This window comes from Pongo abelii, chromosome 7 (assembly GCF_028885655.2).
Source record: "Pongo abelii isolate AG06213 chromosome 7, NHGRI_mPonAbe1-v2.0_pri, whole genome shotgun sequence".
In the NCBI taxonomy this organism is placed as follows: Eukaryota; Metazoa; Chordata; class Mammalia; order Primates; family Hominidae; genus Pongo; species Pongo abelii.
In genome coordinates, this window is record NC_071992.2 from 141,016,537 (window position 1) to 141,030,908 (window position 14,372).

Consider the following 14,372-nt stretch of genomic DNA (forward strand, 5'->3'; position numbering starts at 1 on the left):
ATTGCAACCAAAGGCACAGCTCAAGGTTCAACAACCAGCACGTCATTAAAGTGATCAAAGAAACCATCAAGCCAACTCGTGCAGAAACGGTGGTTCATTTTCTTCCTTTTTCATTCTTCTTCACATGTGCTTTATTATCCGGAAAACTAGTTGCAACTTCTAATATGTGGAATCCCACAGAGTTTTAAAAAATGGGAAAATACAAGTCAGCTCAGCTCTGATAACTTAAGCTGCATCTTCTTGTGCAGCCACCCAAGGGGAAGAGCCCACGTGCTGAATGCAGTTAACGCTGGGAGTCAGCCTCCATCTGCTTACCACGTGTGTTGGTGGCCATGTCAGCCACTTTCTGAAAGGCGTCCAAGAAGGCAGCTGCTGCTACTACTGTTGTCCTAAAATGCAAACAGATAACAAAAGCATGAGGAATGTCTCTCCCTAGCAAATTCATTACAGCTCAAGGCCTAAAACCTCTGCTAAGGAGTACATGTAACCTTCCTCCAGAAATAACTCAACTGAGCATGGACAACCATTGGCTTGCTGAACCCACTTTTTTCCAAGTACTCCACCTGAATAATATCCAGCTCATTTGGTGCTAATCAATAAATGCTAGTAGCCCTTCCCATTCCATTTCATCTGACTGTATAAAACCATTACCAGGGCCAGGCGTGGTGGCTCACGCCTGTATTCCCGGCACTTTGGGAGGCTGAGGTGGGTGGATCACTTGAGATCAAGAGTTCGAGACCAACCTGGCCAAGATGGTGAAACCCCATGTCTACAAAAAATTAGCCAGGCGTGGTGGTATGCACCTATAATCCCAGCTACTTGGGAGGCTGAGGCAGGAGAATCGCTTGAGACCAGGAGGCAGAGGTTGCAGTGAGCGAAGATCGCACCACTGCACTCCAGCCTAGGTGACAGAGCAAGACTCTGCCTCAAAAAAAAAAAAAAAAAAACACCCATTACCAGGCAAAATTTTGTACAGGAGGAAAACAGAGGCATTTCTACCTAAAAGGAAAAATAAAACATTTAAAAATATTAAAAAATATAAGTGGTAGAGATGAAATTAATTTTGGAGTAGGAAAGCAATATATATATATGCACATCAGTTGGGGGAAGGAATCTGGTAGAAAGATCATGTCGTTCAAACAATTCATTTTAGGAATAGGAGAACTGAGGCCACAAATACAAGGCCAAAAACACAGCCCTAGTTCATACTAGAGCTGGGACAAGTATCCTAGCCTCATGACTCACAGGCTTGGGCTTGACCCACTATAAGACAAGATCCTGGCAGTGTGACTTTTCTCCCTAGATCCTAGTTATAATGAAACTGAGATACTACTGTTTCAACCTTAGGACACTATTTCAACCGAATCTTCCAAATTCCTACAAGCCGAGAATGGGGAGAAGAAGGTACTATAGTCATTTATGTCCTAGAAATTATTTTGGGTTCTTAATATTTTTTTGGACACCATAGGATGCCTTGAGCCCTCTGTGATCTACTGGTTCCAAGAGTCATGACCTAAGGCATTATTCAATGTAGTCAACACTCCAAGCCAGGGCCATGGATTCCACACAAACAAGCCCCAGAACTAGAATTCAAGGACGTTACAATCAAACTTGTAACTAAGTGTTAATTTTCAAGTATTTCTTATATAACTCCAGTCTTTACTGAGCGTTCCTAAGGATGCAAAGTTGCTGAAGGAAGAATAACAATAAGGACTAGAAAGGGAAGATTTCAAAACAGAGAAAAATGAAACCAGCTGTAGTGGCTCATGCCTATAATCCCAGCACTTTGGAAAGCTGTGGTGGGAGGATCACTTAAGCTCAGGAGTTTGAGACCCGCCTGGGCAACATACTAAGACTCCATCTCTACAAAAAAAAATTGTTTTTAAATTAGCCGGGCACGGTGGTGCATGCCTGTAGTCCCAGCTACTCAGGAGGCTGAGGCAGGATGATCACTTGAGCCCAGGAGGCCAACGGTGCAGTGAGCCATGGCTGCACCACTGTACTCCAGCCTAGATGACAGAGTAACACCCTCTCTCAAAAAGAAAGAAAAGAAAAAGGGAAAGGAATGGCCTTTAAACATTAGCAACAGTAGTTTTGAAACAAAAGGTTCCTGGAAGGTGCTGGAAGTAGTTCCTGGGAAAATCTAGGCAACAGTCCCTTAGAGCCAAACTTCAAAATGAGGCCTGTTATTTTCCAGTAGAGCAAGAAAACATTCTGCTCAAAATTTTTAAAAATAATGACATACACGTACACAAAACCACTTTGAAGCATATTTTTTAAAGAGTTGACATCAAACTCAAACCCTGGAAAAAATAGCTTTATCAAACATCTTGGGATTTATAAATAGCTTGTTCTGATTTACAATTAATATCTGACACAATGGCTAGATTTATTCTCATCCAACTCAATGCCAATCATCCAAATTTAATGAACCAGCTGTAGAGGTGTCTTGCATATTACACGGTCACCAGGGCTCCACTGAAAATTAGGATGGTGATCAATTTTGAGGCTTTTAAATGGCAGTCATATTTCACTGTCTGACGTAGTCACAAGACATCTTGGCCCTCTCTGATGGGGCAGAGCAAACTTGTAACCAACAGAAACACAGAGGAGTGATTCAGCTTAAATATACTAAGGCTTCTATGCCTCTTCTGCAATCTAAACTTCATCCTTTCTCTAACACACAAAATTAAACTATGTGCATGAGGCCCCTATATTGCTCTCAGCCCTGTACTATTAGTTTAACAAAATAATAAAGAAATGGTCCCTGCCTTCGGGACAAAACATTGTTTAATAATATAAAATGTATCCTGTACCAGTAAGGACAGGTTAAGATTACTTTAAATTTTACTTTATATGTTTAAGACAGCTGATCCATTCATTACTTTAAGCTTCGAGATCCTCACTGATAAAAGCGGAAGATAACAATTTTCTTGGTCTACCCTGAAAGACTGCCAGACAGTTAAATGAGGCTGAATCTTAAAAAAGTAGGGGGAAATGTATTTAAATGTTTTATTGTATTACTACAGGAGGAGACCTCCCACAGGATAGAGATGAAGCTACCTAAAATAAATGGTAATCATGGCAGACATGGAGATGGGAATAGATATGGCTAAATAAGGTGAGGCTGGTGAAGGACTCAGGTGAGGAGCCCTGAATCCTGAGCAGGGGAGGTGGGATCTGATGCAGTAGAAAGTAATTACAAGAGCTTAAGCAGGGCTTAAGTACAGGACTTGACAACTGGGGAAGGTGCAGTATTCCAAGTTCACTGTCCATCTGAGGCTGCAGTTCATGGATGGAAATCCCAGGCCCCAAACAAAGCTGAAGGAATGAAAGAAAAAAGGCCTACCCTTCCCGAGTTCTTTAGTCTATAGGGCACCATGGACCCTCCAGTCCTATGGCTAACACTCTGGGCAGTGACCCCTGGTGTCCACAGGCAAAGGCCCAAGAGCATCACATCATCCCTCTCCCACCTCTCTGTCGTCCACATGGCTCTTTATCCCGGAAAACCCCTGCCTGCCCTGCTCTCTGAACCATCTTCCTCCATCCAAACCAACCAATGACATCCCCTACATGCCATGAACCAGGGCCATCAAAATAATTCCTTTTTAAAATGTCCTATCCTTCATGAAGCACCCACTAAGTGAAATTGTATCCCTTCACCACAATGATTTAAAAGGGTAGAGCTTTAACAAGAAGACGCCAACATATTTTCTATTTCATATCACATGATATATGAACAAGCATGAGACTAGGCAATCACAGCCCCTTAGAGCTCAGCACTGGATCTTGTTTAGGCAGCTTTACGGAGGCATAATTCACATACCATAAAATACACCCTTTTTCAGGGTATGAGTCAATGATTTTTAGTAAATTTGGAGTTGTACAATCATCACTGCAATCCAATTTTAGAACATTTCCACCACCCCAAAAGATCTGTCTTATCCACTTCTCACTCTCCTTTTTCACCCTATCCCCAAGCAACCAATGATCAACATCTCTCTAAAGATATGCTTTTGCTAGATAGTTCATGTAAATGGAATTACACAATAGTCAACACAAGGTTTTATTTTATTTTATTATTATTATTTTCTTTTGAGGTGGACTCTTGCTCTTGTCGCCCAGGCTAGAGTGCAATGGCACAATCTCGGCTCACTGCAACCTCTACCTCCCGGATTCAAGTGATTCTCCTGCCTCAGCCTCCCAAGTAGATGGGATTACAGGCACCCGTCACCATGCCCAGCTAATTTTCGTGTTTTTAGTAGAGATGGGATTTCGCCATGTTGGCCAGACTGGTCTCGAACTCCTGACCTTGTGATCTGCCCGCCTGGGCCTCCCAAAGTACTGGGATTACAGGTGTGAGCCACCACACCCGGCCAACACAAGGTTTTAAACTCTATTTGTGGAGAGGCAGTAAGCAGAATGGAGGAGAACATGGACTCTGGAGCCAGAGAGCCCAAGTTCAAATCCTTGCTCTGCCATTTAGTAGCGAGACTATGGATAAGTTATTTAACTTTGCTGTGCCTCAGTTTCCTCATCAGTAAAATGGGGATACTGATGGTATGTACCTTGTGGGGTTACGAGATTTAAACAAGTTAACAAATGCCTGGCACATAGCGAGCAATACATAAATGTTACCCTTTGCTACCTTACATACAGTACCTACCTCATTTGACTCTCCAAATTCCTATGGAAGGAGGAAAGCAGACATGAATGAGTCCCATTTTACATATGGGAATCAGGGCCCAGGATATATGGCTACAGGTGATCATGCTCCAATCAGAACCCAGCACAGGCTTCCCTATCTGTAGCACTTCCTGAATCAACCCTAATCAATCTGCATTTTGGTCTGTCCCACTCCCTCCTTGTCTGAGGATGTTGTCCTTTTCCCGTAGAACACGTGCTTCTACTTACCGAAGCTGGGACTGCAGCTTTCCTGCTTTGTTTATGAAATCTTCCCAAACTGGATAGCTCCCCTGCAACAAATCAAAGACATCAGTAAGTCACACTGCGATAGACATCTGATTACTACATTAACAGAGCACCCAATTCCAATCATGCAGGGAACAATCTGTGTATGTTCTCTTCCTTTGCAGGTCTGCGATACGTTTCCCGGATTCTATATACATGTATTGGCTCAGGAATCAGTTTAGAATGTGCTCAGTTCCTATAATCTTGTAAATACTACAAACATCAACTGAACTAGTTTGGCAGAATCTGACACATACACTTTTGAGTTGGTAGATGGTGGGTCCAAATTTAAGGTGTACAGAACACTTAAAGCTCCACCCTGAACCACTTGTTCATGAAACATGGCCCTGGCTGTTCTCCCCCTTGCCCCAAACAACACCAAGCAGGGAACCAGAGTGATTGGGGCTCTTCCCCAGGACAGGTGGTTACAGAAAGCATTAATTAGACTATCAGAATCTCAAGATTGAAAAATTACCTAATGCAGCAGCTCAGCTGATGGCTTAAGCCCAACACCTAGGGCCAGTATAGCAAAAGGTGGTTCCCAACACACTTCAGCTAACAGGGAACTCATCACCTTCCCAGCCTATTATCAGCCACCCTGTCCTTGATGTTCATGCAGTTCTAGTTCTAACCTCTGGGAGCCCTCAGTTAAGATCAATAATCCTGCTTCCACGTGGAAGTCTTTTCAAAATCCAGTTTCACATCCAACCCCACTTCTCCCCGGGACCCTGCTTCACACCCCGACTGCAACCCAGAGACACTCAGCGTGTCTCTCTGCTCTTCCACTAAGTGTGGTGCACAGACACAAACTCAAATCTGCAGGTGCAAGTCTGACAGGGCAAAGCAGGCAGGGATGGACATCTCCCTTCCTACACATGTTAAATTTATATTAAGATCACACAGCCCACCAACCAAGAGGTGACTCAAAATCAACCCAGAAAGGGGGAAACAATGGGCTGAGAAGTGGTATTTGGCATTGATCATTTAAGTACAGAACTGAGGGCCGGGAGACATGGCTCACAGCTGTAATTCCAGCACTTTGGGAGGCCAAGGTGGGTGGACCGCTTGAGGCCAGGAGATCGAGATCAGCCTGGCCAACGTGGTGAAATCCCCATCTCTACTAAAAATACAAAAATTAGCCAGGCATGGTGGTGCATGCTTGTAGTCCCAGCTACTCATGAGGCTGAGGCATGAGAATCACTTGAGCCTGGGAGACGGAGGTTACGGTGAGCTGAGATCACACCACTGCACTCCAGCCTGGGCAACAGAGCAACACTCTGTCTCAAAAAATAAAATAAAATAAAATAAAACAAAACTAAGACTAAACACCTGGGGATTATTTTTGCAGAATAGAGTGTAAATGTTATGAACCCTGACAAGGTAAAAACAACATATGCTACCTCTTGATATTCTTGTTCAGGAAAGGAGGAAAAAATTATAATGAGGTTAATCAACTCATCTTTCATTACAGAAGCCCAACTAAAACTGTCTAAAACTGCAACCCAGCTAAAACATAACAGTTTTACCTTCCTAATGGTATTAAACATCATTTTTTCTTACCCTTAGAGCAGGTTCTCAGCCTCAACACTACGGACATTTGGGGCCAGATAATTCTTTGTCGTGGGGGGCTGTCCTGCACATTTAAGATGTTTAGCAGTATCCCTATCTTCCATTCATTAGATGCCAGCGTTCCCCCACCCCCTATTTGGGAAAACCAAAAATGGGACATTGCCAGATGGCCCCTAGGGGACAAAATCATGCCTAGTCAAGAACCACTGCCTTAAAGGCACATCTGAGAAATCAATTTAAAGAAAGTGGTGAAGAAACAATTACAGTATTACTTCAGTTTCACTTTCTTCTGTTAAATGAAAGTACAATTAAGTATGTTTTTTCAAAAGATCATGCATAGCACTCATTATAACAAGGAGCACTCATTATAACAAGGAACACCTTGTTATAGAATCGCCTATTTATATACTTCCCTAGCTGTCAATTCTGTCTGAAAATGTACATAAGAGATATCTAGAAAATTGTCTACAAAATATTAATACAGGTTACTTCTGGGAGTTAAAATCTGGACCAATGTGTTGCTTTCTCCTTTGTACTTTCCTTTATGGCTGAAGTCTTGTGAGTTTTCTTTATAAGGGTCATGTATCATTTTAATGAAAACAATAAAGTCATTACATTTTTTAAAACTTAAGATCAAATTAGAGGTTCTGGCAACAACAGCACCATGAATTTACAATCCACCCAAACTCTAAAGTCTGTTTCACACATGCTGCTATATCACATCCATCAGTTCTGCCTTCATGCATTTGAGACCTGCTTGGCCCAAGCGCAGGTTTCTGGATTTATTCCTGTAAGTGGCAATTTGCCCCTATGGGAAACTAAGCAACAGCCGGGCAAGAATCGTGTCTGGCTGGCTCCTGGCAGAGGCCCTTTGGCAGCTACACCTGAGCTCCTGTCAACCAACACCTGTGTGAGGGTCTTGTCACCACATGACCTCCATCCCAAGTGTGTGTCCTGGGGGTTACTTCCATCCAAGAGCAGAACTGTATATTAATTTATGTCAAATGAAAACTTGTGAGAGCTCAGGCTATCATTCAAGGCCCATCAAGATATAGTGGGGACTCCAATTATGACACCCAACATACATACCATTTTTTTAATCCAGTCCAGATAAGAACACCCCTTGTACACCTACATCCAATTAAAGAGATGAGGGCCAAGATCAGAGTCCTCAGGATGGCCACTGGAGATCTCTGTCCAGAGGGACAGCAGTTGGCACCTCTAAGAACACGAAGGCTCAACCAACCAATAGCAGCTTCATCTGACCATTCCTTCTCTTTCTGACCCACAAGACATGATGAAAAGCTTTCTGAGAAATCTGAGCACATTCAGAAACACTGCTCACCTACTTCTAGGCAAAGGTGCTACCATCTCTCGGCTACACAACGAAGAAGGACCAGAGAGCCCGACCCTCCTCTCCCAAACACCAACCACTCCCATCCAGGGAGCCCTGGAGAAATATTATTAAGACGATCAAAGTATTTCTTAAGAAAAAGGTGGGCGAGGGGCAGTGGCTCACACCTGTAATCCTAGCACTTTGGGAAGCCGAGGCAGGAGGATCACTTGAGCCCAGGAGTTCAAGACCAGCCCAGACAACATGGCGAGACCCCATTTCTACTAAAAATACAAAAAAAAACAAAAACAAACAAACAAAAAACAGGCCAGGCACGGTAGCTCACGCCTGTAATCCCAGCATTTTAGGAGGCCGAGGGAGGTGGATCAGGAGGTCAGGAGTTCAAGACCAGCCTGGCCAAGATGGTGAAACCCATCTCTACTAAAAATAAAAAAATTAGCTGGGCGTGGTAGCGGGCACCTGTAATCCCAGCTACTCAGGAGGCTGAGGCAGAGAATTGCTTGAACCCGGGAAGCGGAGGTTGCAGTGAGCCAAGATCGCGCCACTGCACTCCAGCCTGGGCGAAAGAGCGAGACTCCATCTCAAAAGAAAAAAAAAACCTAGCTGGGTGCTGTGGCACATGCCTGTAGTCCCAGCTACTCAGGAGGCTGAGGTGGGAGAATCGCTTGAGCCCGGGAGATCGAGGCTGCAGTGAGCTGTGATTGTGCCACTGCACTCCAACCTGGGCAACAGAGCAAGACCCTGTCTCAAAGAAAAAAAGCCAAAGGAAAAGATGAGGCATGTTCATTGAGAACATGCAGAACTGGCCAGTGGCCTGGGCAGGGAGCACTGGGTCCTGATGTCCAGTCACAGCCCTGCCAGTCATTGACTAGGGGAAATCATTTCACTTCTCAAGGATCATTCCCTTATAATGATGATAACCAAAACAAATAATTCCATCACCATTACCAACACCACCAATTATTGAACATTGAAGAATGAAGGAGATGAATAAAGATTGCAAGTACAGAAGCCCAACCTCTTGGATTGAACCTTAGCTCTCCCATTTGCTATGCGACATTGGGCAAGTCATTTGACCTCTGCATGGGTTTAAGTCACGTCTTCACAGGGCTGGGAGGAGGAACGAATGAGGTTATATACAGAAAGCGCTCGGTGCAGTGCCCAGCACACCGGAAGTGCTCAACAAACATTTGATATGAGGGATCCAAGTGGCCACAGGCTCTGAGTAATCTCCTTTAGGATGTGTGGGGAACAGACTGTAAAGTCTAAGTCAGACTGTCCATCCAGACTGGCACCCCCCTTTTGGAGTCCCCAGTATGGAACCAGCCAATGTGGGAAGCATCTGCATCTCCCTATTAGTGAACCAGGGTTAGGCAGAAACAGACCAAGGCAAAGGCAGCTGGGTGTTCAGTGCCAGATGATTTCTCTGCTGCTGCTAAGCAAATGGCAGGGTGGAGTACTCAACTCTGAGATGAGTGTGCCTGAAAAAGACGACTACTCAAACCACTGAAGAAACTTCTTATCTGCCCCCACTTGGAGCCTCATTTCAGTCTTTACCAAATTAGCAACAAAAGGAGGGGTCCCCTTTCTAGTCAAGGGGTACAGCTAACAGCTCCCCACCTACGAACATCCACCCAGCCAGAAGGTTGCCCAAAGTAGCTTGTTGCTGACTTAATGACACTTGACAGTCTATCAAAGAGAGTCAGGCCCACCTGTTTTAGGCAATATATAATTTAATAGATTCTAAAAAAAGAAAAAAAATCAACTTCTAAGAACAGAAGACAAAAACCTCCTTGTTGAGAAATGAAAAAAAAAAAAAAAGTGAGTAAATGTCATTAAAATTTAAAGGCAAGGTGATGTTGGGTTGTTCCAGATATTTTTGTAAGTTTCTTTCAAGGAAAAAAGAAGTTTCTACCCACCTGAGAGCAGTTTTACTATAATAATTCAAGCTTAGAGGAAGTAAGAAAGGAGGAAGAAGGTAACTGTAGAAAGATTGAAAGGCAGCAGAGAAAAAGTCCTGCCTTTTGGACAGCAAGACCACATAAAGGAGACCATACTCAAGTTTCAAGAGAAACCCGCAACCCGAGACACTGGAAGCTCTTAGAGCCCTTTAGGAAGCAATTCCCCGACTGTCCTTGGTTTTTGCATCCGCATCCACCGACCAAGAAGTCCCCAGAAAGTTCATTCCTGAGGTTGCTGGCTGAGCTCTGTCCCCATTTGAGGAAATCCCTCGGAATGCACTCCCAGAGCCGTGAAAACGATTCAACACAGACCCCACTGTGGATTTCACCTGAGAACACATAAAGGCTTCACAACGTTCTAGACAGACCCAAATCAAAGAAAACAAAACTCCCGCCACGCCCCGGCTTCTGCCAAGTCCAAAGTCACGAGGCAAAATGAGAAGGCGCTCCTCCTCCAGGAGCCCCCTAAATTTCTTCAGAGAGGAGAACAGGGAGTTTCTGGAGCCATTGGCAGTGCGTTGGTTGAAAATACAACTCAGATTACACTGGGTTCTAAGAAAGGAAAAGGTCCCTATTAAAGAAACGGAAAGAAAAAGCCAGTTTGTTTACAAGCGTATAAAGAGGACTCCCTCCATCAAACTGCACGGCAGTCTCACTTCCTTGGGTGAGAGATGGGGCTTCCCTGAATATGTGATCTCACCCACACTCCCCACACACACCACAACCTATGGCTGCTTCTCTTCAAACCTCCAGGGGGATTCAGCAATCTTGAAAACTCCTATTCAGCCGTCACTACCCAGCTGTGATACTTCTGGAACATTCTCTGACACACCCCCTTCCCACCCACCCTCTGGGTTAGCTGCGCCTACTCCCCAACTTATCACATCATACAGTTTGCTGTCTATAAGCCTGAGGGCTTCCCCTCTGGACAGTGGGACAAGGACAGAGAAATGAAGTGAGGAAGGAAAAGTACTTCTGGTAGGGGGTGCAGCTGACACAAAAGAAGGCAGGGAACACTGACCAGCTCTCTCCAAGGGACACTGGAGTGGCACATTTATGCTGGCCACTCCTCCAGGCAGGACATGGCGAAGTGGCCCAGGTGGGCAAGGGCAGCCTTCCAGGGCAAGACCCAGGGTGGGGCCTTGGGACAGCAGAGGAAGACCGAGGTGGCCTTCATTCAGACAGTGAGTGACATAAATTCCAGACCAGACAGGTGATGGGAGAACCTGGCTAATGGTCACATACCTGGCATCACTCTGGTTCCTGGGAGACAGAGGAAAATAATGAAGTCATTTTCTTAGTCTTTAGAAAAAAGGCCTCCTAAATCTCCTTCAACTGAAGAGTTTGGTGGCCACCTAAACAAATCCACAAGTTGGTCTCCCCACCCCACCCTCAAAGTGGAGCTTGGGAGACACCGCCGAGTGCCTCTCCTCATCTTCCTCCTCTTCCTCCACTTTCCCTAGAGCCAGGACCCACGGCAGGCCATTCGCCTAACACAAGCAAGGCACAGCAGTCGGCCAACAGCCATTCTGGCTTAGGGTTGTTTAGCTTCGTTTTGTTTTGTATTAAACAGAGGCCCAGGACGGCATCCCACACATGGTGCAGAGAATAACTGTGTGTAACTCATCAGCACGGCTGGTGACCGGTGCTGCATAAATAATGCAGCAACTGCCTCTCCCAGCCCAGCCCCACTGGGACAGCTGAGGGAATTTGACACCATGCGGCCACACAAGGAACACAGGGGCCGGGAACTGCCAGAGAAAGGGCAACTTGGGAGGAGCCACAGAGCTGGGGAAGACTCACGTGAGGAGGAGGAATTCAGTTCAGGGGAGAATCAAGTAGAAACCAGGAGGGTAGAGGCTCTAGAGTGGGGTTCCAGCTCAAAGGCCTTAGATCTGCCCAAAAGGTGCCAGACAGAGGCTGGCTCACCAGTGGATCTGGCTGAGAAATCAAGCCGTGGGGTATATGACCAGCCAGGTAACTTCCCAAGTATCTCTGTTCACCTTGACAAGCATCACTGTCATCACCATCATCATGAAGCATCACCACTTTCTAAAGAGTTGCCAGGCGCCAGGTATATATATTGGCCCTTCCCAAGCTGTAATTTACATATCCATCATCTGGGGAGCTTGCAGACAGGCAGGTTCTGATTTGCTTGGTCGAGGTGGGGCCGTTTAATCTGAGGTGCTGCTGCTCCTGGTCCACAGACCACTCTCTAAGGAGCCCAGCTTGATCCTGCATTCTCACTGCATGCTCACAGCAGCCCAGGCAGGCAGGTGCTGCTGTTATTTTAGAGCTGAGGAAACCGATGCCCAGAGAGGTTGGAGCAGAGAGCTCCAGGTTGCAATTGGATGCCAGATCTGACTTTGTAGCCCAAGTGTTCCCTCATTCTGGGAAGTGCAAGTAACCACATGAACAGAGCCAGCCTCCAGCCCAGCCCAGCCCCAGGGCTGCAGAGTGGCTTAGACAGCAGGTTGGGTCGCGCTTTATACGTGGGCCCTATAAGAGCCCAGACAAGGTAGAGCAGAAGAGGACAAGGGTGCCCTGCACACATGGCACCTGATTACAACTGCAGATGGCCCAGAGGGATTGTAATACCACCCTAGAAATGGTCAGCACCCCCAACCACATGAAAAAGAAAGCATGAAGCTGGGCGCAGTGCCTCACTCCTGTAATCCTAGCACTTTGGAAGGCTGAGGCAGATGGATCACCTGAGCTCAGGAGTTCGAGACATGGCAAAACCCTGTCTCTACTAAAAATACAAAAAATTAGTGCAGCATGGTGGCACATGTCTGTAATCCCAGTTACTCAGGAGGCTAAGGCATGAAAATCGCTAAAGCCCAGGAGGCAGAGATTACAATGAGCCGAGATCACGCCACTGCACTCCAGCCTAGGTGACAGAGTGAGACTGTCTCAGGAAAAAAAAAAAAAACAAGGAAGAAAACATGAAACACACAACAAAGAGAAATTTCTTGTGTAGAAAAATGCCTGGTAGAAACGCACCAAGAGGTTCATAGCTGTTGGCACTTGTGGTATGATTATGGATAATTTTATCTCATCTTGGTTTTCTGTGAACACACAAACTGATCTTCTTCTACCAGGAGATCAGTAGAGTCAATCTGGGAGGGGCTTTTAAATCTCCAGCTGCCACAGCCACCCCTGCCACCATGACCCCTTCCCAGGTCTGCGGAGACCTCAGCAGGGCGAGTGTGAGGAACATAGCCAACAGCATCCTTCCTCTTCTTCCACTGGGTATACCCTGGATGAGCTCAGCCTTCAGGTTACCCTGAAGCTGCTTTACGCAGCTTCCAGAGGAGGCTGGCACCTTCTGACCTACGCTGGAGTGGCTCTGGCCTCCCTGCTTCTTCAAGCATGAGGCAGGAATCCGCTCAGCTTCCAGAAGTGGGCGTGTGGGATGACAGACAGGGCCCGTGAATGCCTGTCATAGCTTTGTCCCCAAAACCACCCTTCCCCACCCAATCCTGCAAGATGAAGGGCTCCTAAGATCCTCAGATGAAAGGCACTGGGTAAGCCCATCCATCATAAATACCATTCCTGAGCTTTTATTCTCTGATTGGGGGTTGCCTAATCCACTAATTATCCCTGTCCATCAAGCGGATGACAGCCTTGGGGATAATCAATGGTTGCTTCCTCGCCTGCCCACCCTCAGCCACTTGCCCAAGCACACCAGCAATAAATATGCCTATGAAAAGGAAGACTGAACCACAAAAGGTGCTCCCTCTGTCCATCCGTCCATCTCCCCTCGCAAACTGCTCCATTTGTAACTATTAACACCCTAACCAAACAAATCAAGGATATCAAGCTTTTCCTCCTCCCGCATTACTAGGTTGGATGCCCGGGCTGTTTTCTGACATCTGGGTGTCTCCACTTAAAATAAAAAGAACCAAACAAATATGTCAACCGTATCTTCCAAGTCATTTTATTTCTTAAGTTCTCCACCAGGAAGTATTCCTTTCTCTATCCTGAGCTGCCCAACAGGGGAGCCCCACATGAGGTTATTTAAAATATGATTAAATAAAATTTAAAATTCAGTTGTTCAGCCCACTAGCCATACCTCAAGTGCTCTGCAGTGGCTAGTGGCTACCGCACTGAACAGCATGGACACAGAGCATCTCTACCACAGCAGAAAGTTCTATTGGACAGCAATGGCCACCCCACGACAATGGCACCCCTAAGGGCATCACTACCTTAGGGTGCTCTACAACCACAGCTAGGTTTTTGGTTCTATTTTTTAACCACTGTAAAATGTATGTATGTGTTCCATGCTCCACATTTCTTGAAAAACAGAATCCCTCTCCTTTTTCATCCCCTAAATTCAACTCATTCCCCAATTTTGGGTTTGTTTTCGGACGGAGTCTCGCTCTGTCACTCAGGCTGGAGGTGCAGTGGTGTGATCTTGGCTCACTGCAACCTCCAACTATGGGGTTCAAGAGATTCTCCTGCCTCAGCCTCCCAAGTAGCTGGGATTATAGGCATGCACCACCATGTCTGGATAA

General features: G+C 45.7%; 1 protein-coding gene across 5 annotated transcripts in view; it reads right to left on the bottom strand.

Annotated features, from left to right (window-relative positions):
• MTSS1 (MTSS I-BAR domain containing 1) overlaps positions 1 to 14,372 on the bottom strand; it is a 178,569-nt gene that overhangs the window by 148,868 nt on the left and 15,329 nt on the right. For all 5 annotated transcript variants that reach the window (XM_009244077.4, XM_054561023.2, XM_054561025.2 and 2 more), the window contains 2 exon segments: positions 4,915 to 4,976; positions 316 to 389 (listed from right to left, as the gene is read on the bottom strand). In XM_009244077.4, the coding sequence (XP_009242352.4) occupies positions 316 to 389; positions 4,915 to 4,976 (136 nt within the window).